The sequence below is a fragment of the Hirundo rustica genome, chromosome 9, assembly GCF_015227805.2.
Source record: "Hirundo rustica isolate bHirRus1 chromosome 9, bHirRus1.pri.v3, whole genome shotgun sequence".
NCBI classification, from domain to species: domain Eukaryota; kingdom Metazoa; phylum Chordata; class Aves; order Passeriformes; family Hirundinidae; genus Hirundo; species Hirundo rustica.
The window spans coordinates 9,629,672-9,645,686 of NC_053458.1; the positions used below are offsets into that span (position 1 = coordinate 9,629,672).

Consider the following 16,015-nt stretch of genomic DNA (forward strand, 5'->3'; position numbering starts at 1 on the left):
ATATATTAATGGCAAAAGGAATGGTAAGACCAACCTTTGTTCTCTACTGGATACGGGAGAGAATTTAGTAACTGCAGATCAGAAGGCAGAAGTGCTTAATGCCTTCTTTGTCCCAGTCTTTAGTGGGAAGATGTCTTGTCCTCAGGACAACTGTCCTCCTGTGCTGGTAGATGGTGTCAGGGAGCAGATTGGTCCCCCTGTAATCCAGGAGGAGGCAGTCAGAGAACTGCTGAGCCTGAGCTGCTTGGATGTTCATAAATCGATGGGCCCAGACGGGATCCATCCCAGGGTGATGAGGGAGCTGGCAGATGAGCTTGCAAAGCCACTCTCCATCATTTACCATCAGTCCTGGCTCACTGGTGAGGTTGCAGGTGACTGGAAGCTGGCCAATGTGACACCCATTCACAAAAAGGGTGGGAAGGAGGATCCTGATAATTAGAGGCCAGTCAGCTTGACCTCAGTACCTGGTAAGGTAATGGAGCGGTTTATATTGAGTATCATCAGGCAACATTTACAGGATGGCCAGAGTTTCAGACCCAGCCAGCAAGGGTTTAGGAGAGGTAGGTCATGTTTGACCAGCCTGGTCTCCTTTTATAACCAGGTGACCCGCCTGGTGGATGCAGGAAGGGCTGTGGATGTTGTCTATTTGGATTCCAGCAAGGCCTTTGACACTGTCTCCCACAGCACACTCCTGGATAAGCTGGCAGCCTGTGGCTTGGACAGGAGCACTCTGTGCTGGGTTAGGAACTGGCTGGATGGCTGGGCACAGAGCATGGTGCAGAATGGTGCTGCATCCAGCTAGGACCAGTCACCAGTGGTGTCCCCCAGGGGTCTCTGCTGGGGCCAGCTCTGTTCAGGATTTTTATTGATGACATGGATGAGAGTATTGAGTCTTTCATTAGTAAATTTGCAGATGACACTTAAGCTGGGAGCATTGTGTCAATCTCTTTGAAGGTAGGAGGGCTCTACAGAGAGACTTGGAATGGTTGGATTGATGGGCAGGGTCTAACAAGATGAAGTTTAATAAGTCCAAGTGTTGAGTCCTGCATTTTGGCCACAATAACCCCCTGCAGCGTTATAGACTGGGAATGGTGTGGCTGGACAGTGCCCAGGCAGAAAGGGACCTGGGGGTGCTGGTGACAGCAGCTGAACATGAGCCAGGGTGTACCCAAGGTGGCCAAGAGAGCCAATGGCACCTGGCCTGTGTCAGGAATGGTGTGGCCAGCAGGAGCAGGGAGGTCATTCTTCCCCTGTGCTCGGCACTGGTGAGGCCACACCTCGAATGCTGTGACCAGTTCTGGACCCTTCAGTTTAGGAGGGATGTTGAGACACTTGAGCACATCCAGAGGAGGCAACAAGGCTGGTGAGGGGCTTGGAGCACAAACCCTGTGAGGAACAACTGAGGGAGCTGGGGTTGTTCATCCTGGAGAAAAGAGGACTCAGAGGTGACCTTATCACTCTCTACAGCTTCCTGAAGGGTGGCTGTGGTGAGATGGGGGTTGGTCTCTTTCTCCAGGCAGCAACTGACAGAACAAGAGGATACAGTCTCAGGCTGCATCAAGGGAAATACAGGTTGGACATTAGGAAAAAGTTTTTTTTATGGAAAGAGTGATGAAGTCATGGAATTGTCTGCCCGGGGAGGTGGTGGAGTCACCATCCCTGGATGTGTTTAAAAGAAGACTGGATGTGGCACTCAGTGCCATGGTTTACTTGAGGTATTAGGGCATGGGTTGGACTCGATGATCTTGAAGGTCTCTTCCAACCTAGACATTCTGTGATTCTGTAAGCGTTGTGCTGCCCCATTCAGAGTGGCAGAGGTGGAGAGTTGGCAGCACTGCAGAGGATTGCTCATGCCCTAGGGAAGACAAACTGAGTTGCTTGAGCCAAGCTGAATTGATACCCACATGCTAAGGACAGAGCTGCCCACGTGCTGTCTTCAGGCTGCTGCCATAGGGATGTTCTTGTTCCCACTGTTGCTGTGTCTGCTTGTCTGTAAGGGTTGCCCAGGCAAGTGCTGCCCACATTAGAGAGGAGCTGCCTGACTGCAGAGCAGCAGTAACTGGCTCTGTGTGCTGCTTCTACCTTGCATTTCCTGAGTAAACGTACCAGGAGATGAGCCCAGTGTTCCTCCTTTTGCAGTTGCAATTGGCAGGGAGCCGGGGTCAGTTACTGCAGTGCTGCAGAAGGTCAGCAGCTCCTGGTCCTTGCCAGCTCAGCCAGCCTGAGATCACCAAAAGATGGAATTTCTAAGAATCACTGGAAGTCTTTGTCATCTCAGGAGAGATTTTCTGCTTGTGGTTACGAAACATTCAGGCTACCATTGTAAATCAGTCTATGAGCTGCAGGTCTGGCATTATAGATCTCATCTTTGGGACTCTGCAGACCCTCATGTCCTCTTGGAACAGAGAATGAGTTGCTGCCTCTTGTGTGGCCCTAAGGACACCTTTTTGTGTGTGTGTTCCTGCTCCCTCAGTTGTCTGTGCAGAGTGGCTGCTCTTTGCTGCTCCTTGCCCTTGTGTACTACCATGCCAGGGTTGGCCCTAGAGGTCCCTGTGACCCAAGCTGTGGGATAAGTCCTCTGGTCTCAGAAGCCTCTCTGGATGCAGAACTTGTCTTTAAATTCCTTACTTTTACCACCATCCTGTTCTGTTTTACCCAGAGCTGCTGCAGCGAGGAGCAACAACCATCACCAACCTGGAGGGCTGGGTGGGCCACCCTCTGAACCCCATCGGCTGCCTCTTTCTCACCCTGACCGAAGCCTGTAGATTAGAAGAGGAAAATTGCCTTGAAATTTCAGGTACCGAGTGCTCCTCCTGGATCCCTCTCTGGTGGCTGTGGCTGAAGTGGGTGCAGATGTGGGACTCTGGACACCTGGAATCTGAGTCCCCCCTCTCTGCCTTGGCAGGAGCACCAGGGCAGAGCTGCAGTGCAGACAAGGAGAGCAGTGAATAGAGGGAAATTGAGTTTTCTCAGCCCCAGAGTTTGCAGCCAGAGCAGAGCAGGTCCATGGGAAGGCTCTGGTGTCAGCTGTGCACCCTGTTGCACATGTCTTGGGTCTCCTGCATCTCCTAGTGAGAGGCAGGAAGGGAGGGTGAAGCCCACATCTTCCTCAGGGAGCTTTCATCTGTCATTTCTGGGTAATCGAAAGCAGGCAGGAGGGGAAGTGTGAATCTTGTTTCTGAAGTGAGAGATTTTTCTTTGCAATGATTCTGCTGTCTGGGAAGAGTCTTTAACCCCACTGCATCTCCTCTGCCTCCTTTCAGACGCTGGGGACTCCAAACCACCAGTGTACCAACATGTGCCCGTCGTGACTGGCAGCCAAGACGGTGATGAGTCCTACCTGTCCCTGGCCTTAGAGGTGGCCCTGATGGGGATGGGTCAGCAGAGAGTGATGCCTGAAGGTCTCTATGCCCAGGACAAGGTGTGCCGCAATGAGGAGCAGATCATTGCCCGGCTGCAGGACCTGGAGCTGGACCCAGTGCTGGTGCAGACCCTGCGGAAGCAGTGCATCTTGCTGCTAGAAGGTGGGGACTTGGCTCATCGAGCTGACTTTTGTGTCTTAGCCGAGTGTTGGTAACGTCTCTGAGGTGCCCTCTTCAAAATTTATGCCCATCCTGCTTGTTCCTCTCTGGGTGTGGTGCAGAGCCTGTAGGATGGCTGCTCTACTCCATCACATGGCAAAGCAAGGGTTTGTTGGCATCCCCAAGTCAGGCAATATGGAGAAGGGTGCTAAGCACGTGGTTTCAGTTCCTTATTTTCTTTTGGAAAAGGAATGAGCATCCCTGGATCTCACTTGAGTAACACGCCAGGGAGCTGAGCAGCAGATCCTCAGAGCTTTGGGGTGGTGCAAACCCCAGCCACGAATCCTGCTGTGCTAATTATGGCTGATGGGCTCTGCTTCTGCCTAGGTGGTCCCTTCAGCGGCTTGGGAGAAGTCATCCACCGGGAGAGCGTCCCCATGCACACCTTTGCCAAATACCTGTTCTCTGCCCTGCTGCCCCACGATGCTGACCTGGCATACAAGCTGGCTTTGCGGGCCATGAGGTTGGTGCATGTTTAATTCTGTCTCTGCTCCCCTTTTTGCCTCTCTCCTATGCTTGTGGGGAAGCTGGGATGCTTTGCAACTTTAGAGCAGGGATGGGAGTGGAGGCAGGCTTGGAGCTTGCCATCCATGGGATCTTTTTGCAATGTGTAGGGCCACTGGGCACAGCGGCAGAGCAAAGAGGTTCCTGCTCTCCATTTGAGTGATTCCTGGTTTATAAACTCCATCCCTTGAGATTTGCATGGGTCCAATAATGTCTGCTGGCCCAGCGCTCCGCCCAGCCCCTCACTCCAGGCTGGACCACCACCTGCCTGTCCCTGTGACAGGCATCTTCTGCCAGAGCAGGTCCCAGGCACACACAGAGCTGTCATCTGCCTTCTGTCTGCCAGGCCTCGGGCACCCTGCAGCCCTCCCTGCCTGCAAGAAGGGCTGTTATCCTGGCACAGATGGGTGGATGGTTTGCCCCGGGCTCCAGAATGTCACAGAGCCAGGTGGAGAACACAGTTGCACTCTGTTCTCCATTAAAACCCATTTCTGTCTCTGGGACCGGGGAAACAGCTGATGCTGAGAGCTGCCCTGTCTCCTTCCCAATCCATGACGCACTTCAGACATCAGCCCCTGTATTGCGTTGTTTTGACAGGAGCTGGATGGGTCTTGGAAAGGCTGGAATTTCCTAAGAAAGCCAGTGCTTGGAGGGCTGTCAAGTCCAGAGCATCCCAGTGTTCTCTCCTTCTACCACCATTAAAAGTCCTGGCCCAGATCATCACCGTTTTTGCAGCATTTCCACAGTTAAATGGGTGATCTCTCCCCAGCCCTGGGGGAAAGTGTGAAATCCCCCTATCCTGGGAAGAGCTGCTCAGGAGGACAACCAGCCCTAACAAGTGGCCAAGGGCCTCTGTGGTGTGCAGAGGCGCTGTGTCCTGCCACACCTGAGACGCCTGGCCATTGAACAGGACCGAGGGCCCCAGGGATGCCATCTGTTAGTGCCCACCCCCTGCTCCCAGCTGGGACTCCCTGTGTTGTGTTGGGGTGTCTATGTCCAGGGCTGAAAAGGCTGGGCTTCTGCTGCCCTATGGTTACCTCAAGCCTGCAAGTGAGGACAGCAGAGACACTTGGATGATCTTCATGTCCGGGGTGCAGTTTCCCTCCTGCATAACTAGCCATCAGGTTAGCAACACTAGCACCAACTGTGGGGTTTAGGATTTGTCACCACAGCTGGTGACTTGAGACTCCTGCTCCCCTTCTTTAGTCTTGCTTCTCCCCCAAGTTTTCCAGGTTTTTGGATGTGCCCACAAAAACAGGCAATCTAACCTGGCTGCAGGGGCCCTGGGGAAATGTGCTGCTGCTTCTGATCATAACCAAGTGTTTTAAGAAGAACCAGATGATACAGTCAGGAGTTCTGCCGGGTGCTTTGACATGAAAGGAGCAGGAGGGAAGGATGGATTTTACTTTTTTTTCCTTCCTTTTTTTTTTTTTTTTTTTTTTTTTCCTGAGGTCTATGCTTTTCCTTACAAGTTTATAAATCGCTCAACGGATCTTTCTCCCCCCTTTCAAGTCAGTCTCAGATTGATCCCTGTGCCCATGTGTTGAGCACGCAGCCTCGGGAGCCCCGCACGTGCGCAGCAGCAGGATGTGTTCAAAGGCATTGCTGCAGGCAGCTGCCTGCAGGCAGCCCCTGCCTCGCCTTGGCAGCACCTCAGGGAGACGAGGTGAAGCTGGGGCTGGACTGGGGTCTGATGTTGCCTCCTCCCGCTCGCCCTTCAGGTTGCCTGTCCTGGAGACCACGGCCCCATCCGGAGATGTGACGCACCCTCACCACCTGGTCTCGGTGGTCCCCAGCAGGTACCCGCGCTGGTTCACCCTGGGGCACCTGGAGTCCCAGCAGTGCGAGCTGGCCTCCACCATGCTCACGGCAGCCAAAGGTTGGTGGCAGGGCAGTTCTGGGGCAGGGTTGATGGGATGATGGTGCGCGAGAGCTTTGAAGAGTTTTTTGCTGGAGAAAGGAGGGAGCTCTTGCTTCTGCTGGCACTGGCAGAGACTGGCTGGGTGCCCCACTGGCAACCTGCTGTGAGCAGGGCACAGTGAGCTGGCCTTTGGAATCTGGGTTTTCTGGGATTCTTGTCCCAAAGGGCTCGTGGTCCAACAGGGCAGGATGGGAATTTCCACTGAGGTGCAGGCAAGCCTTGCAGCCACAGTGCTGCAGGTCCTGGGTAGTGTGCCAGGCGATGCAGGACCATGCCTGCCCTGCAGCACGGCCAGCTGCCAGGCCAGCAATCCCTGCCAGGTATGTTGTGGGGTCATGCCATGGTTTTGTTTGAAGCTGTTTATCCTTTCACCTCTGCTTTGTTTCTTCTGCCCTGTGGTAATGATCCTGTATGGGCTGTAGGAGGGAGAAGACCTCCCTGTGCACCAAACCACAAGTGGCTTTTGTGGGAGATGGGATCAGTGGTGACACCTCACTGGTGTCTTGAGCCCCTTTGGTTCCTGCCCAGGCACTATTATGAACGTGAGCTTTTTGTTGAGCATCCCCCCCGACCAGAAACCAACCCCAGCAGGATGGCAAGAGTCTTGTGTCCCATGAGCATCCGTGAGCCAAGCAGTTACCACTGTCCTCTGATGTACTGGTACTGCCAGCCTGACAGGGCAGGTTTTTCTTTCCCAGTGAGAGGGAAGGGAAATGAGCTGTCAGAAAGCTCCAGCCTTGCTGCCTTGGCAGCCTCTCCTCTCCTTCCAGCCTCCTCCTCTAAGCTGCTTTACCAGGGCTGATGGTGTTCTGCCTGATTTGCAGTGCCTGGATGAAGAGCTGGTACTTGGCTTATCCTTTAGGTCTTTTTCTCTATTCCAGTGCCTAATGGGGTGAAGATTTTATGCTGGGGATGTAGGGCTGTTGGGTTGCATTTGTTTTTCCCACTGTCCCCTTCCTCAGGTGTTCCCCTGCTGCAGCATGTCCCAGTGTGATCCTGCAGCCTCTCTTGCTGACGCCCCCATGAGCCATTTTAGGGAGGCTTGGATTTTGGTGGCAGTGCAAGTGGCTGTGGTGGGTGGCAGGTGATATCTTTAGCTATGAGTCACCCGAGATGTCTCTGTGTGTCCAGGTGCAGCACTGGGTTTTTCACACTACTGTGCATGATTTGATTGTCTTTGCATGAGGTTCATCTGCTCAGTCTATGACTAGGAGTAGAAATAAAGATGGAACCCAGTGTGGCATATTGCCACCTCTGGTCTGCGCACACCACAAAGGTCCCACTCCCACACTCCTACAGGGAGTGTCCCACTCCCTGTGTCCCACAGGGAGTGATAGAAGCTAGGTGCAGGATCATGATATTCTTATGCCTTGATGTGTCCCTCTTCCAAGATCCTGGCCCATCTGCTGGTGCCATCATATATCCTAGCACCCACCACCTCCTGTAGCAGGAGACCCACAACACCACTGGGTATTGTGCCACAATCCCCCTTCTTTGAGGATAGTTCAGCCTGTCTCAGTTGTGAGTGCTGTGTGCCTGACCTGGGACTTTGAAGACCAAGGTGCAGCAAGTCTGGGTGACCCCAGCCCAGCCTTGCAGAGGGGACTTGCTGAGCAGGACAGTCTGTGCAGCAAACAGCTTTTCCTCTTCTTCCTAATGTTCCTGGATGCAGACTGCTGTTTCTGCAGCCATTCGGTACTAGGCATCTCCCCAAGCCCCTCCTTTTCTGGGAAGAAGCTGCTGTACAGCTGTCAAACTTGAGGCCAGGGTGGAACATCCAGGTGCCTGGAGATGTCTGCTAAAGACAGGACATGTCTGGGATCACTCAGGTTTGTTTGTCCTCTCTGTGAGAGGATGAACTTGAGTGAGGACGCTTGCTGTAGGATGTATCACTTCCTGGGGGTGGTGCTCCGTTGTAGAGCACCTTGTTGGACTGTGGGGCCGGATCCAGCATCGCTGTGTGTCCCTCTGTGTGTGTCCAGAGGGGCTGGCCGTGGTGAAGGGATTTCACCACATGATGCAGGCAAGAGATGGGGCTCCAGGGCAAGTTGGGGGGAAGGCTGAGCCATCTGACTGTTTTGCTTGCTCCCAGGGGACATGCTGCGCTTACGCACGGTGCTGGAGGCCATCCAGAAAAACATCCACTCCTCTTCCTTGATCTTCAAGCTGGCTCAGGATGCATTCAAGATTGCCACGCCAGCTGACAGCAATTCTGACACAACACTGCTCAATGTGGCACTGGAACTGGGGCTCCAGGTACGGGATGATGCTGGCGATGCTGGTGGCCCTTCAGTCCCCCATGTTGTGGCAGCTGTGCTGGTTATGGTCTTCCACCAAACCATCCTGTGGATGGAGGAGAGTGATCTCTGCATGGTCCTGATCATGGGACCTCAGCGCTGGGAAGCCCCTGTACTCACTGTGGTTTGGGTGGAGGCAGTGCCAGGTAGTTGGTAGCCAGTCGAACCAGAGGGATTTTTGGGGAGCATTGTTTTGTTGGGTGGCCTCACTAGAGCCCTGCAGTGCAGCCAGTCACCTCAAGTTTGCCTCACAGGTGATGCGCATGACCCTGTCCACCCTCAACTGGCGGCGGCGGGAGATGGTGAGGTGGCTGGTGACATGTGCTACCGAAGTGGGTGAGTTCCATGTGTGCTGGGGGAATCTGGCCTGCATGCAATGGGAGCAGGGTTGGGCATGGGGATCCTTAGGGTCTTGCTTAGCCCTGAGCATCTGAGTTCTCCTGAGCCTCTCATTTCTTCCTGGGTAACTGAATTCACCTCAGAGCACCAGCTCACAAGGCTGGGACTGCAGCAATGACTGGTTTTGGGACTGGGATGGGTGTCATGTACCTGGCCCAGGCCAGTGGTGGTCTCTGCAGTATGGCACTGTGAGTTGCCCTCTGCCTGCCCCTCTCTGCCTTGTCCCTCTTGGGGCAGAGGCAGCAGCTCAGCACTGCTGTGGGCTGGTTTTACGCTGTCTCTGGGTCTCAGAGGAGCCTCATGAAGCGAGTCAGGTTCCAGGGCTGTGCTGTGACCCCGGTGTTTTCTTGCAGGAGTGAGGGCCCTGGTGAGCATCCTGCAGAGCTGGTACTCACTGTTCACTCCCACGGAAGCCACCAGCATTGTGGCGGCTACAGTGATGTCCCACAACACCATCCTGCGCCTGAGCCTGGACTACCCACAGCGGGAAGAGCTGGCCAGCTGTGCCCGCACCCTGGCCCTGCAGTGTGCCATGAAGGACCCCCAGAACTGCGCCCTGTCGGCCCTGACCCTTTGCGAGAAGGACCATATCGCCTTCGAGACCGCCTACCAGATCGTCATTGACGCTGCCTCCACCGGCATGACCTACACGCAGCTCTTCACCATTGCCCGCTACATGGAACACCGGGGCTACCCACTCCGAGCCTTCAAACTGGCCTCGTTGGCCATGACGCATCTCAACCTGGCCTACAACCAGGACACGCACCCAGCCATCAATGACGTGCTCTGGGCCTGCGCCTTGAGCCACTCTCTGGGCAAAAACGAGCTGGCAGCCATCATCCCGCTGGTGGTGAAGAGCGTGCACTGTGCCACAGTGCTCTCGGACATCCTTCGCCGCTGCACCATGACGGCGCCAGGGCTGGCCGGCATCCCTGGGCGCAGGAACTCGGGGAAGCTGATGTCCACTGACAAAGCCCCCCTGCGGCAGCTGCTGGATGCGACGATAAGCGCCTACATCAACACCACCCACTCCCGGCTCACCCACATCAGCCCACGGCACTATGGGGAGTTCATCGAGTTCCTCAGCAAGGCCAGGGAGACCTTCCTCCTGGCACAGGACGGGCACATACAGTTCGCCCAGTTCATTGACAATCTTAAACAAATCTACAAAGGCAAGAAAAAACTGATGCTGCTGGTGCGAGAACGGTTTGGGTGAGCCCCGGCTCCTGCCACGCTCACTGGCAGGGTCTGGCCGCAGCACGGGGACTCGGGAGAGAAGAAGGAAGGAAAGTGGACATCAGCTTCCCCCCATTGGCAGAGGCTGCTCTGTTCTGGTCTTCTGTTTCTTTTTTGTTTGTTTCCCCCTTTTTTTTTTTCCTTTTCTTTTCTGTTGTTTGTTTTGGTGTTTTGTTTTCTTTTTTTCTTTTAGTGTTACTCTTTCTTGGATTTAACCATTTCACACACTGAGAGGATCCAGAGATTTCCTTGGGCACAAACCAAAAGGCAACCACGGGGAAAAAGGATGGTTTACTCAGCCCCCTGCCCTCCCTTGCCAATACCAAAAGCTAACCTGGAAATCTAATACCTCTTTCCTGAAGGACGTGGTTGCTGGAGGGACACGAAGGTTGCAAAGTGAAAAATCTTTAAAATTTATGTGGGGAATTTAACAAAAAACAAAACAAAACCCAAAAAAAAAAGGAAAAAAAAAAAAAGCGAGCAAAGAAACCTGCGACACTAGAACCTCATGCGTCACCAAAAGCGATGGCTTTGCAGAGCGCTTCTCCTGCCCGCCCGAGACATGCAAACTCCTCTATTTGTGAAGATACTTCAATAAAAACAAGTAAAAGTAACTGTTCTCAGGGATTGCTTACTAAAAGTAACACAAAAAAAAAAAGCATTTATGATACTGTAAATACTATAGTATATGTGTCAATTATTAAATTGTAAAGTTATAATTATTTATAATTCTGTCTTTTATTTGGGGGATACTTGAAATTGTTGTGGGCTGGGGCGATTATTTTTATTATTGCTATTATTATTATTATTGTTATTATTATTATAACTATTATTTAAAAAACCCACACAAAACCACAGACAAAAGAGGAGGAGGCACACGAACATTTCTCAGGTTCCCATGGCATCGTCAGCAAGCAAGAAGGGTGTGGGGGGGAGGCGAACATCTACTCAACTCACAGCCCTGGGACGGAAGGACAGACGGACAGAGGAGCAGCAGCCCAGCGCTGGAGGACAGCGAAGGATGTCGGGGCGATGCTCGCTCAGACACACGCAGATGTGGCAATGGAGGACTCAGCCCATCGCAGGTGCAGGGTGCGAGTGCCTGGGCGGGCACCAGGGCTGCCGGCTCCGGGGGAGGGAGGGGCAGCCGCGTCGCCTTCCCGCACCGTTCCCAGCTCCGTGGTGCAGCCAACGCTCGGCCCTTCTCGGCTCACCCTGCGCTGGGGGCACACTCCAGCCCGGGCCGGTGGCTCTTCAGTTTTGGTTTGTTTATTTGCCAGCAGGATGGGAGGACTGGGGGGGCCAGGGCCGGTCTGGACAGTGACTTGTAGTTAGAGAACGTGCGCTAGTTATCTGCTGTCTGGTTTAATTGTTTGGCAAGTGACTTGTGTCCGTGCTCTGGCCAGGAACCCAATTGTACTCGGTCTGTGTCGCCACCAAAATAGCGGTCTTCAAGCAGTCTGTTTCTCTCTTTTTTTTCCTTCCCCATTTTTTTTTTTTTTTTTTTTTCCTTTTCTTTTGCGTGCGTGCGTGTATGTGTGTGTGCGACCTCTTCATCTGATGTTTAATAATAAAAGGGATGAACATTACTGCCTGTGTCTCTCCTGCCTTTCCCTCAGTCAGGGGGGTCACCAGACTTGTGCAGAGCAGTGTCACAGCCCCCTGTGGTAGCCAGCTCCTGTGCCCCAAGGAGGGGGACAGAGTGAGGACAAACCACCCCAGCTGCCTCTGGGTGCAATTCCCTGCCATGTACAGCGCTAGCAGGTCCTTGCCCATGCTGGAGACACTGCCCTCTTGATGCCAGCTAGAGTAGCGTTTCTGCCCATTATCTTGGTCCATCCTGCTGCCAGCCTGGACCACAGTGAGTGTGCTGCAGTGTGGGATGGGGTGGCAAGGAGCTGTAACTCAGGGTTCCTGGGCTGCTTTTTGCAGGATTTGCTGAGCCCCAGGCAAGCTTGGCCCTGAGGATCAGAGCAGTAGATGGGGATGTGCATGGGAGAACATTCCGGGACCAGGGGGATGGTCCTAAAGAGGCTTTGGGAGCTGGAGGAGGAGTGCCATGGTGCCTCTGCTGCCACCCCAGCCAATGTGGCAGGGTGCTGGTAGTGTGTGAGAGGTCCTCCTGCCACTTTGCCAGCTGTCTCCCAGGTGAGCCTTGCTGGGTCTCCCAGCCCCTTGAGACTATCCTGGCTTGAGAACACATTGCCCATTCCCACTTGAGCAGGACTGTGGGACAGCTGATGCTGAGCCTCTGCCAGTGGTGGGCTGTGAGCCCCAAGCTCCCAGGCTGTGATCCTGCCAGCCTCAGGCAGCCCACCTTCCCTAGCAGGGCTGAGCACATCCATCCTCAGGAGATGGCTGTTGTGTTCTGGGCTCACATCCTCAGTTGCAAGCATGGATGCTGCAGCCTGGCAGGGAGAGGCATCCTGCACAATTTGCTGCCATCCCCGTTTCCCCATTTTGATCTGCAGGATGGGACTCAAGGGCTCCCCCTCACCACACGTGCTCCTCCAGCAGCCTGCCATGACTTCCCAGGGCCCCCATCTCCTTCAGGGCCCTCCAGTTCCCCATCCCCAGCCAGAGCCACACGGCTGCTGCAAGAAGGTCCTGGTTTAATGCTGCAGCCCGGCCTAGAGTGAGCCCTGTGACAACACAGGTGACTATGCCCAAACCAGAGTCCTGTTCCAGAGGCCCCAGGCTCAGCTGTGCTTGTTGATGTGACGGGAATGAGCATGCACGGCTTCCACAAAGGCACCCACATGTTCAGGGTTCATGTCAGGGTAGAGGCCGTGGCCCAGGTTAGCAATATAACGTTGTGTACCAAAACTCTCCAGCATCTTCTTCACCAGCTCGCCAATCTTCTCCTGTAGGTATGGTAGGAAACCACCTGTCAGACGGATCCAGCCCAGGGTATTTCACCCCCACCAGTCCCCCCCAGCTAGCCTGGGGGACTGCTGGGACATGAGCCAGTGCTGCAGGTGGGGAAGCTGAGGCAGAACTAGCCCCAGTTGGCAATGGCCATGGCTCACCTTGGGTGCATAGAGAGCACATGGATCCAGGTTCCCTTGCAGGGTGACATGTTTTCCTATCTGTGCACTGCAGCAAGGAGGAAGCAGGTGAGTTGCTGCATGTGGTACAGAGGCTGAGGGCAGCCAGGTGCCTGCAGCCCCCACCACAGGACATCCAGGACCCCTCAGCACAGCCTTTAGAAGCTGTAGCATGGTGGCCCAACTATCTCCACCTTTGGAACAGCATTGTCGAGGCCTGGGATGGCTCAGGGCACAGGAGGAGGTCAGAGTACCTGGCCTGGGATCCTGGGAGCCCTGTGTCACTCTTACCGAGCTTCCTGGGGCCGGATGGTCCAGTCAAGACCAACAACCTCGTAACCAGCGTGGGCAAGGTCACGCAGGGCATAGTGCGCATCCTTGGCAAAGATGATCTGGGGAGGGAGGAGATGGGCAGTGACTGCTGTGAGCCAGACCTCTCTCCACGGGTTGGACTGAGGGAAGCAGGTACCAGGGGATGCACCCCTCTCCAGCAGCCCCCAGAGATCAAGCTCAGTCCCGGCAGCCCTGACTCACCATGGGCACCAGGGGCAGTGCCTCCTCCTTCAGCTTGCTCTTGACAGACTGGGCAATGTCTCGGATGTAAGGCAGGGCAAAGTCCTGAAACAGCTCCGGGCCTAGGTGCCCTGCATGGGACTCAAACAGCTGGAGCGCCTGCCAGGGACACAGAATCCTTTAGGCTGGAAAAGAGCTTTAAGATTACTGAGGCATGGCCATTAACCCAGCACTGCCAAATCCACCAGAAAAGCATGTCCCCAAGTGCCCCATCTACTTGTCTATCAAGTACCTCCAGGGACGGCGACTCAAACACTTTCCCATTGCACTGGGAGAGCAGCGCCTCAGTTCCTCCTCCTCCTCCTTCCAGATGCTGGAAGGCTCTGGAATACCCTCTCTGCTCAGTCCTCAGTCCCTGCCTTCCTTCTTGGCCCTGTCCCCATTGCCCCAGGACACACCTGCGCTCCAGCAGCCACCTGCCCCACCAGGTAGTCGATGATGATGTCGGCCAGCAGCCGTAGCAGTTGGTGGCTTGCCTCCGGGTGACGGTAGAGCCAGCTCTTGGCCTTGGCCATTGTAGTGGAGCCACCACCTTCAACCATGTAGGACATGAGCGTCCACTGTGGGGAGGAGTGAAGTGAGGAGAGTGATGGTGATGAAAGAAGACACAAAGTCCCAATTGCAGTGCTGAAGGCAAGACCTGTGAGCACCCCAGAGCCTGGGGCACAGCTGCTCCTGCATTGAATGCCCCGTTATGCACCCATGGGTGGGGTGTGCCATAGCTGGTCTCACGCCAAGAGAGCAGAGGAGCCCATCAGGGAAACCTACACAGAGGAGCCACATCACTTACCGGTGCCCCTGAGAAGCCAATGAGGGGCACCTTGCCCTCCAGGCTGTGTCGTGTCAGTGTGATGGCCTGGAAGACATAACCTAACTCTGCGGTGACATCCACCTTCTGACGCAGTTTCAGCAGATCCTCCACCTCCTTCAAGGGCTCTGTGAATGTGGGTCCTTTGCCAGGGACCATGACAACCTCCATGCCCAGTGCCTGGGGACAGGGGAGAATGGAGAAGCAGGAATGGGGCACCTCTCAACTTTGTCCTGTTTCCAGCTGCTGTTCCCCATGGCATTGGGCATGGCTCTCACCTGGGGCACCACCAAGATGTCAGAGAAGATGATGGCAGCATCCAGGGGGAATCGCCTTAGTGGCTGAACAGAGGAAGAGGCAATGTTAGTGAGGGGCTGCGACCCCCTTCCCATGGAGGACCTGGTCAAGCATGAGGCAGTCAAGTCCCCAGGGGTTGCAAAATTTACTGAGGCCACCAAGGATAGCCAGAGCCAGGGATTTTCCCCATCCCCATGTGGGCAGGGAGCGGCGACACACTGAGTGATGCTCACCTGCAGTGTCAGCTCACAGCACAATTTGGGGCTCCGGCAAGTGGCAAAGAAATCCTGTGATGCCCGTGTCTCCCGAAATTCTACAAGGGACCACCACAAATGTTACTGGGTGCTTGCTGAGGCCCCCTTGCTCCCCCGTGCACACCTCCACCGCTCACCTGGCAGGTAGCGCCCCGCCTGCCGCATGCACCACACCGGGGTGTGCTCCGTCTCCTCCCCACGTGCCGCTCGCAGGAACGTGTCATTCTTCAGCTTGGGGAAGCCTTTGGGGCTGCGGAGCAAAGAGCAGGTGCAGGCTGTCACCCACGAGGGGTCTGGGTGCCCTGCCAGGCCCCCATGACTGGGGCAGAGAGTACCAGAGTAAGTGGCTCGTCCCCACTCCCTGACCGCAGAAGAGGCTTGGGCCCAGCTGTGCCTAATGTGATAAATTCTCCCCACCACAGCCCAGGACTTCTTCCTGCTAAGGACCGCGGGCCCCCCCCCGGGGGAGAGGCGATGCGCTGCCCAGGGCCCGCGAGATTAAGTTATCGGGGCCACCAGTTGCTCCTGCCTGGAGAGCTTTGGGACGCGCAGGGCGCGGAGCCCGGCATTTCCCCCCGCTCTGTGCCAGGCCAGGCGTCCCCAGCCTCGCCGCTGTGGGGCTGCTGGGGTCCGGCCTGCGCCGGGGAGGGGGACCCCGGCAACCGCGGGGCTTACGGGAACAAAGTCCCCAAAACCTCCACCTGGGACCAGTAACTTAACTACCACAGCAGTGGCTCTGCTGATCCCTCCCAGTGCAGGATCACCCCCTTCTCTCCCCGCCTACAGCCACTCTACTGACCCAGTACTGGACTCTTGTGCCAGCACCATAGTCCCAGGGCCACTCCAGTGTCCCCAGTACAGGATCTCGGCACGAAAGCACTGTCCCCAGTGCTCCCACAGTGCCGGATCGCTGTTCCCAGAGCCACACCAGTACGCTCCGTGCCGGCGCCGGAATATGGCCCCATTGCCACACTAGGAAGGGACGCAGGCCTGCCCTATCCCGGTTACTCACAGGAGCCGCTCGCCACCCTCCATCCTCCTGCGCCGCTGCCCGGCCTCTCCGTTGCCTCCCGACGCGGCGCGGTCCGCCCCGTCCCG

At 55.3% G+C, this 16,015-nt stretch overlaps 2 protein-coding genes across 2 annotated transcripts in view; one reads left to right on the top strand and one right to left on the bottom strand.

Annotated features, from left to right (window-relative positions):
• ZSWIM5 (zinc finger SWIM-type containing 5) overlaps window positions 1–11,509 on the top strand; it is a 97,898-nt gene extending 86,389 nt beyond the window's left edge. Inside the window, 7 exon segments of the mRNA XM_040073449.2 lie at window positions 2,660–2,797; window positions 3,264–3,524; window positions 3,909–4,044; window positions 5,807–5,964; window positions 8,099–8,262; window positions 8,558–8,639; window positions 9,056–11,509. Coding sequence (XP_039929383.1) covers window positions 2,660–2,797; window positions 3,264–3,524; window positions 3,909–4,044; window positions 5,807–5,964; window positions 8,099–8,262; window positions 8,558–8,639; window positions 9,056–9,918 — 1,802 coding nt within the window. The 3' untranslated portion in view covers window positions 9,919–11,509.
• Window positions 11,296–16,004, bottom strand: UROD (uroporphyrinogen decarboxylase). Its single transcript, XM_040073458.2, has 10 exons — window positions 15,930–16,004; window positions 15,055–15,167; window positions 14,897–14,976; window positions 14,645–14,707; window positions 14,349–14,546; window positions 13,957–14,118; window positions 13,520–13,657; window positions 13,277–13,377; window positions 12,968–13,034; window positions 11,296–12,802 (listed from the first exon to the last, which is right to left on the bottom strand). Exons 1-10 carry the CDS (start codon window positions 15,950–15,952, stop codon window positions 12,638–12,640), a joined length of 1,110 nt encoding a protein of 369 aa, XP_039929392.1. The 5' UTR covers window positions 15,953–16,004; the 3' UTR covers window positions 11,296–12,637.
• Between the last annotated feature and the right edge of the window lie 11 nt (window positions 16,005–16,015).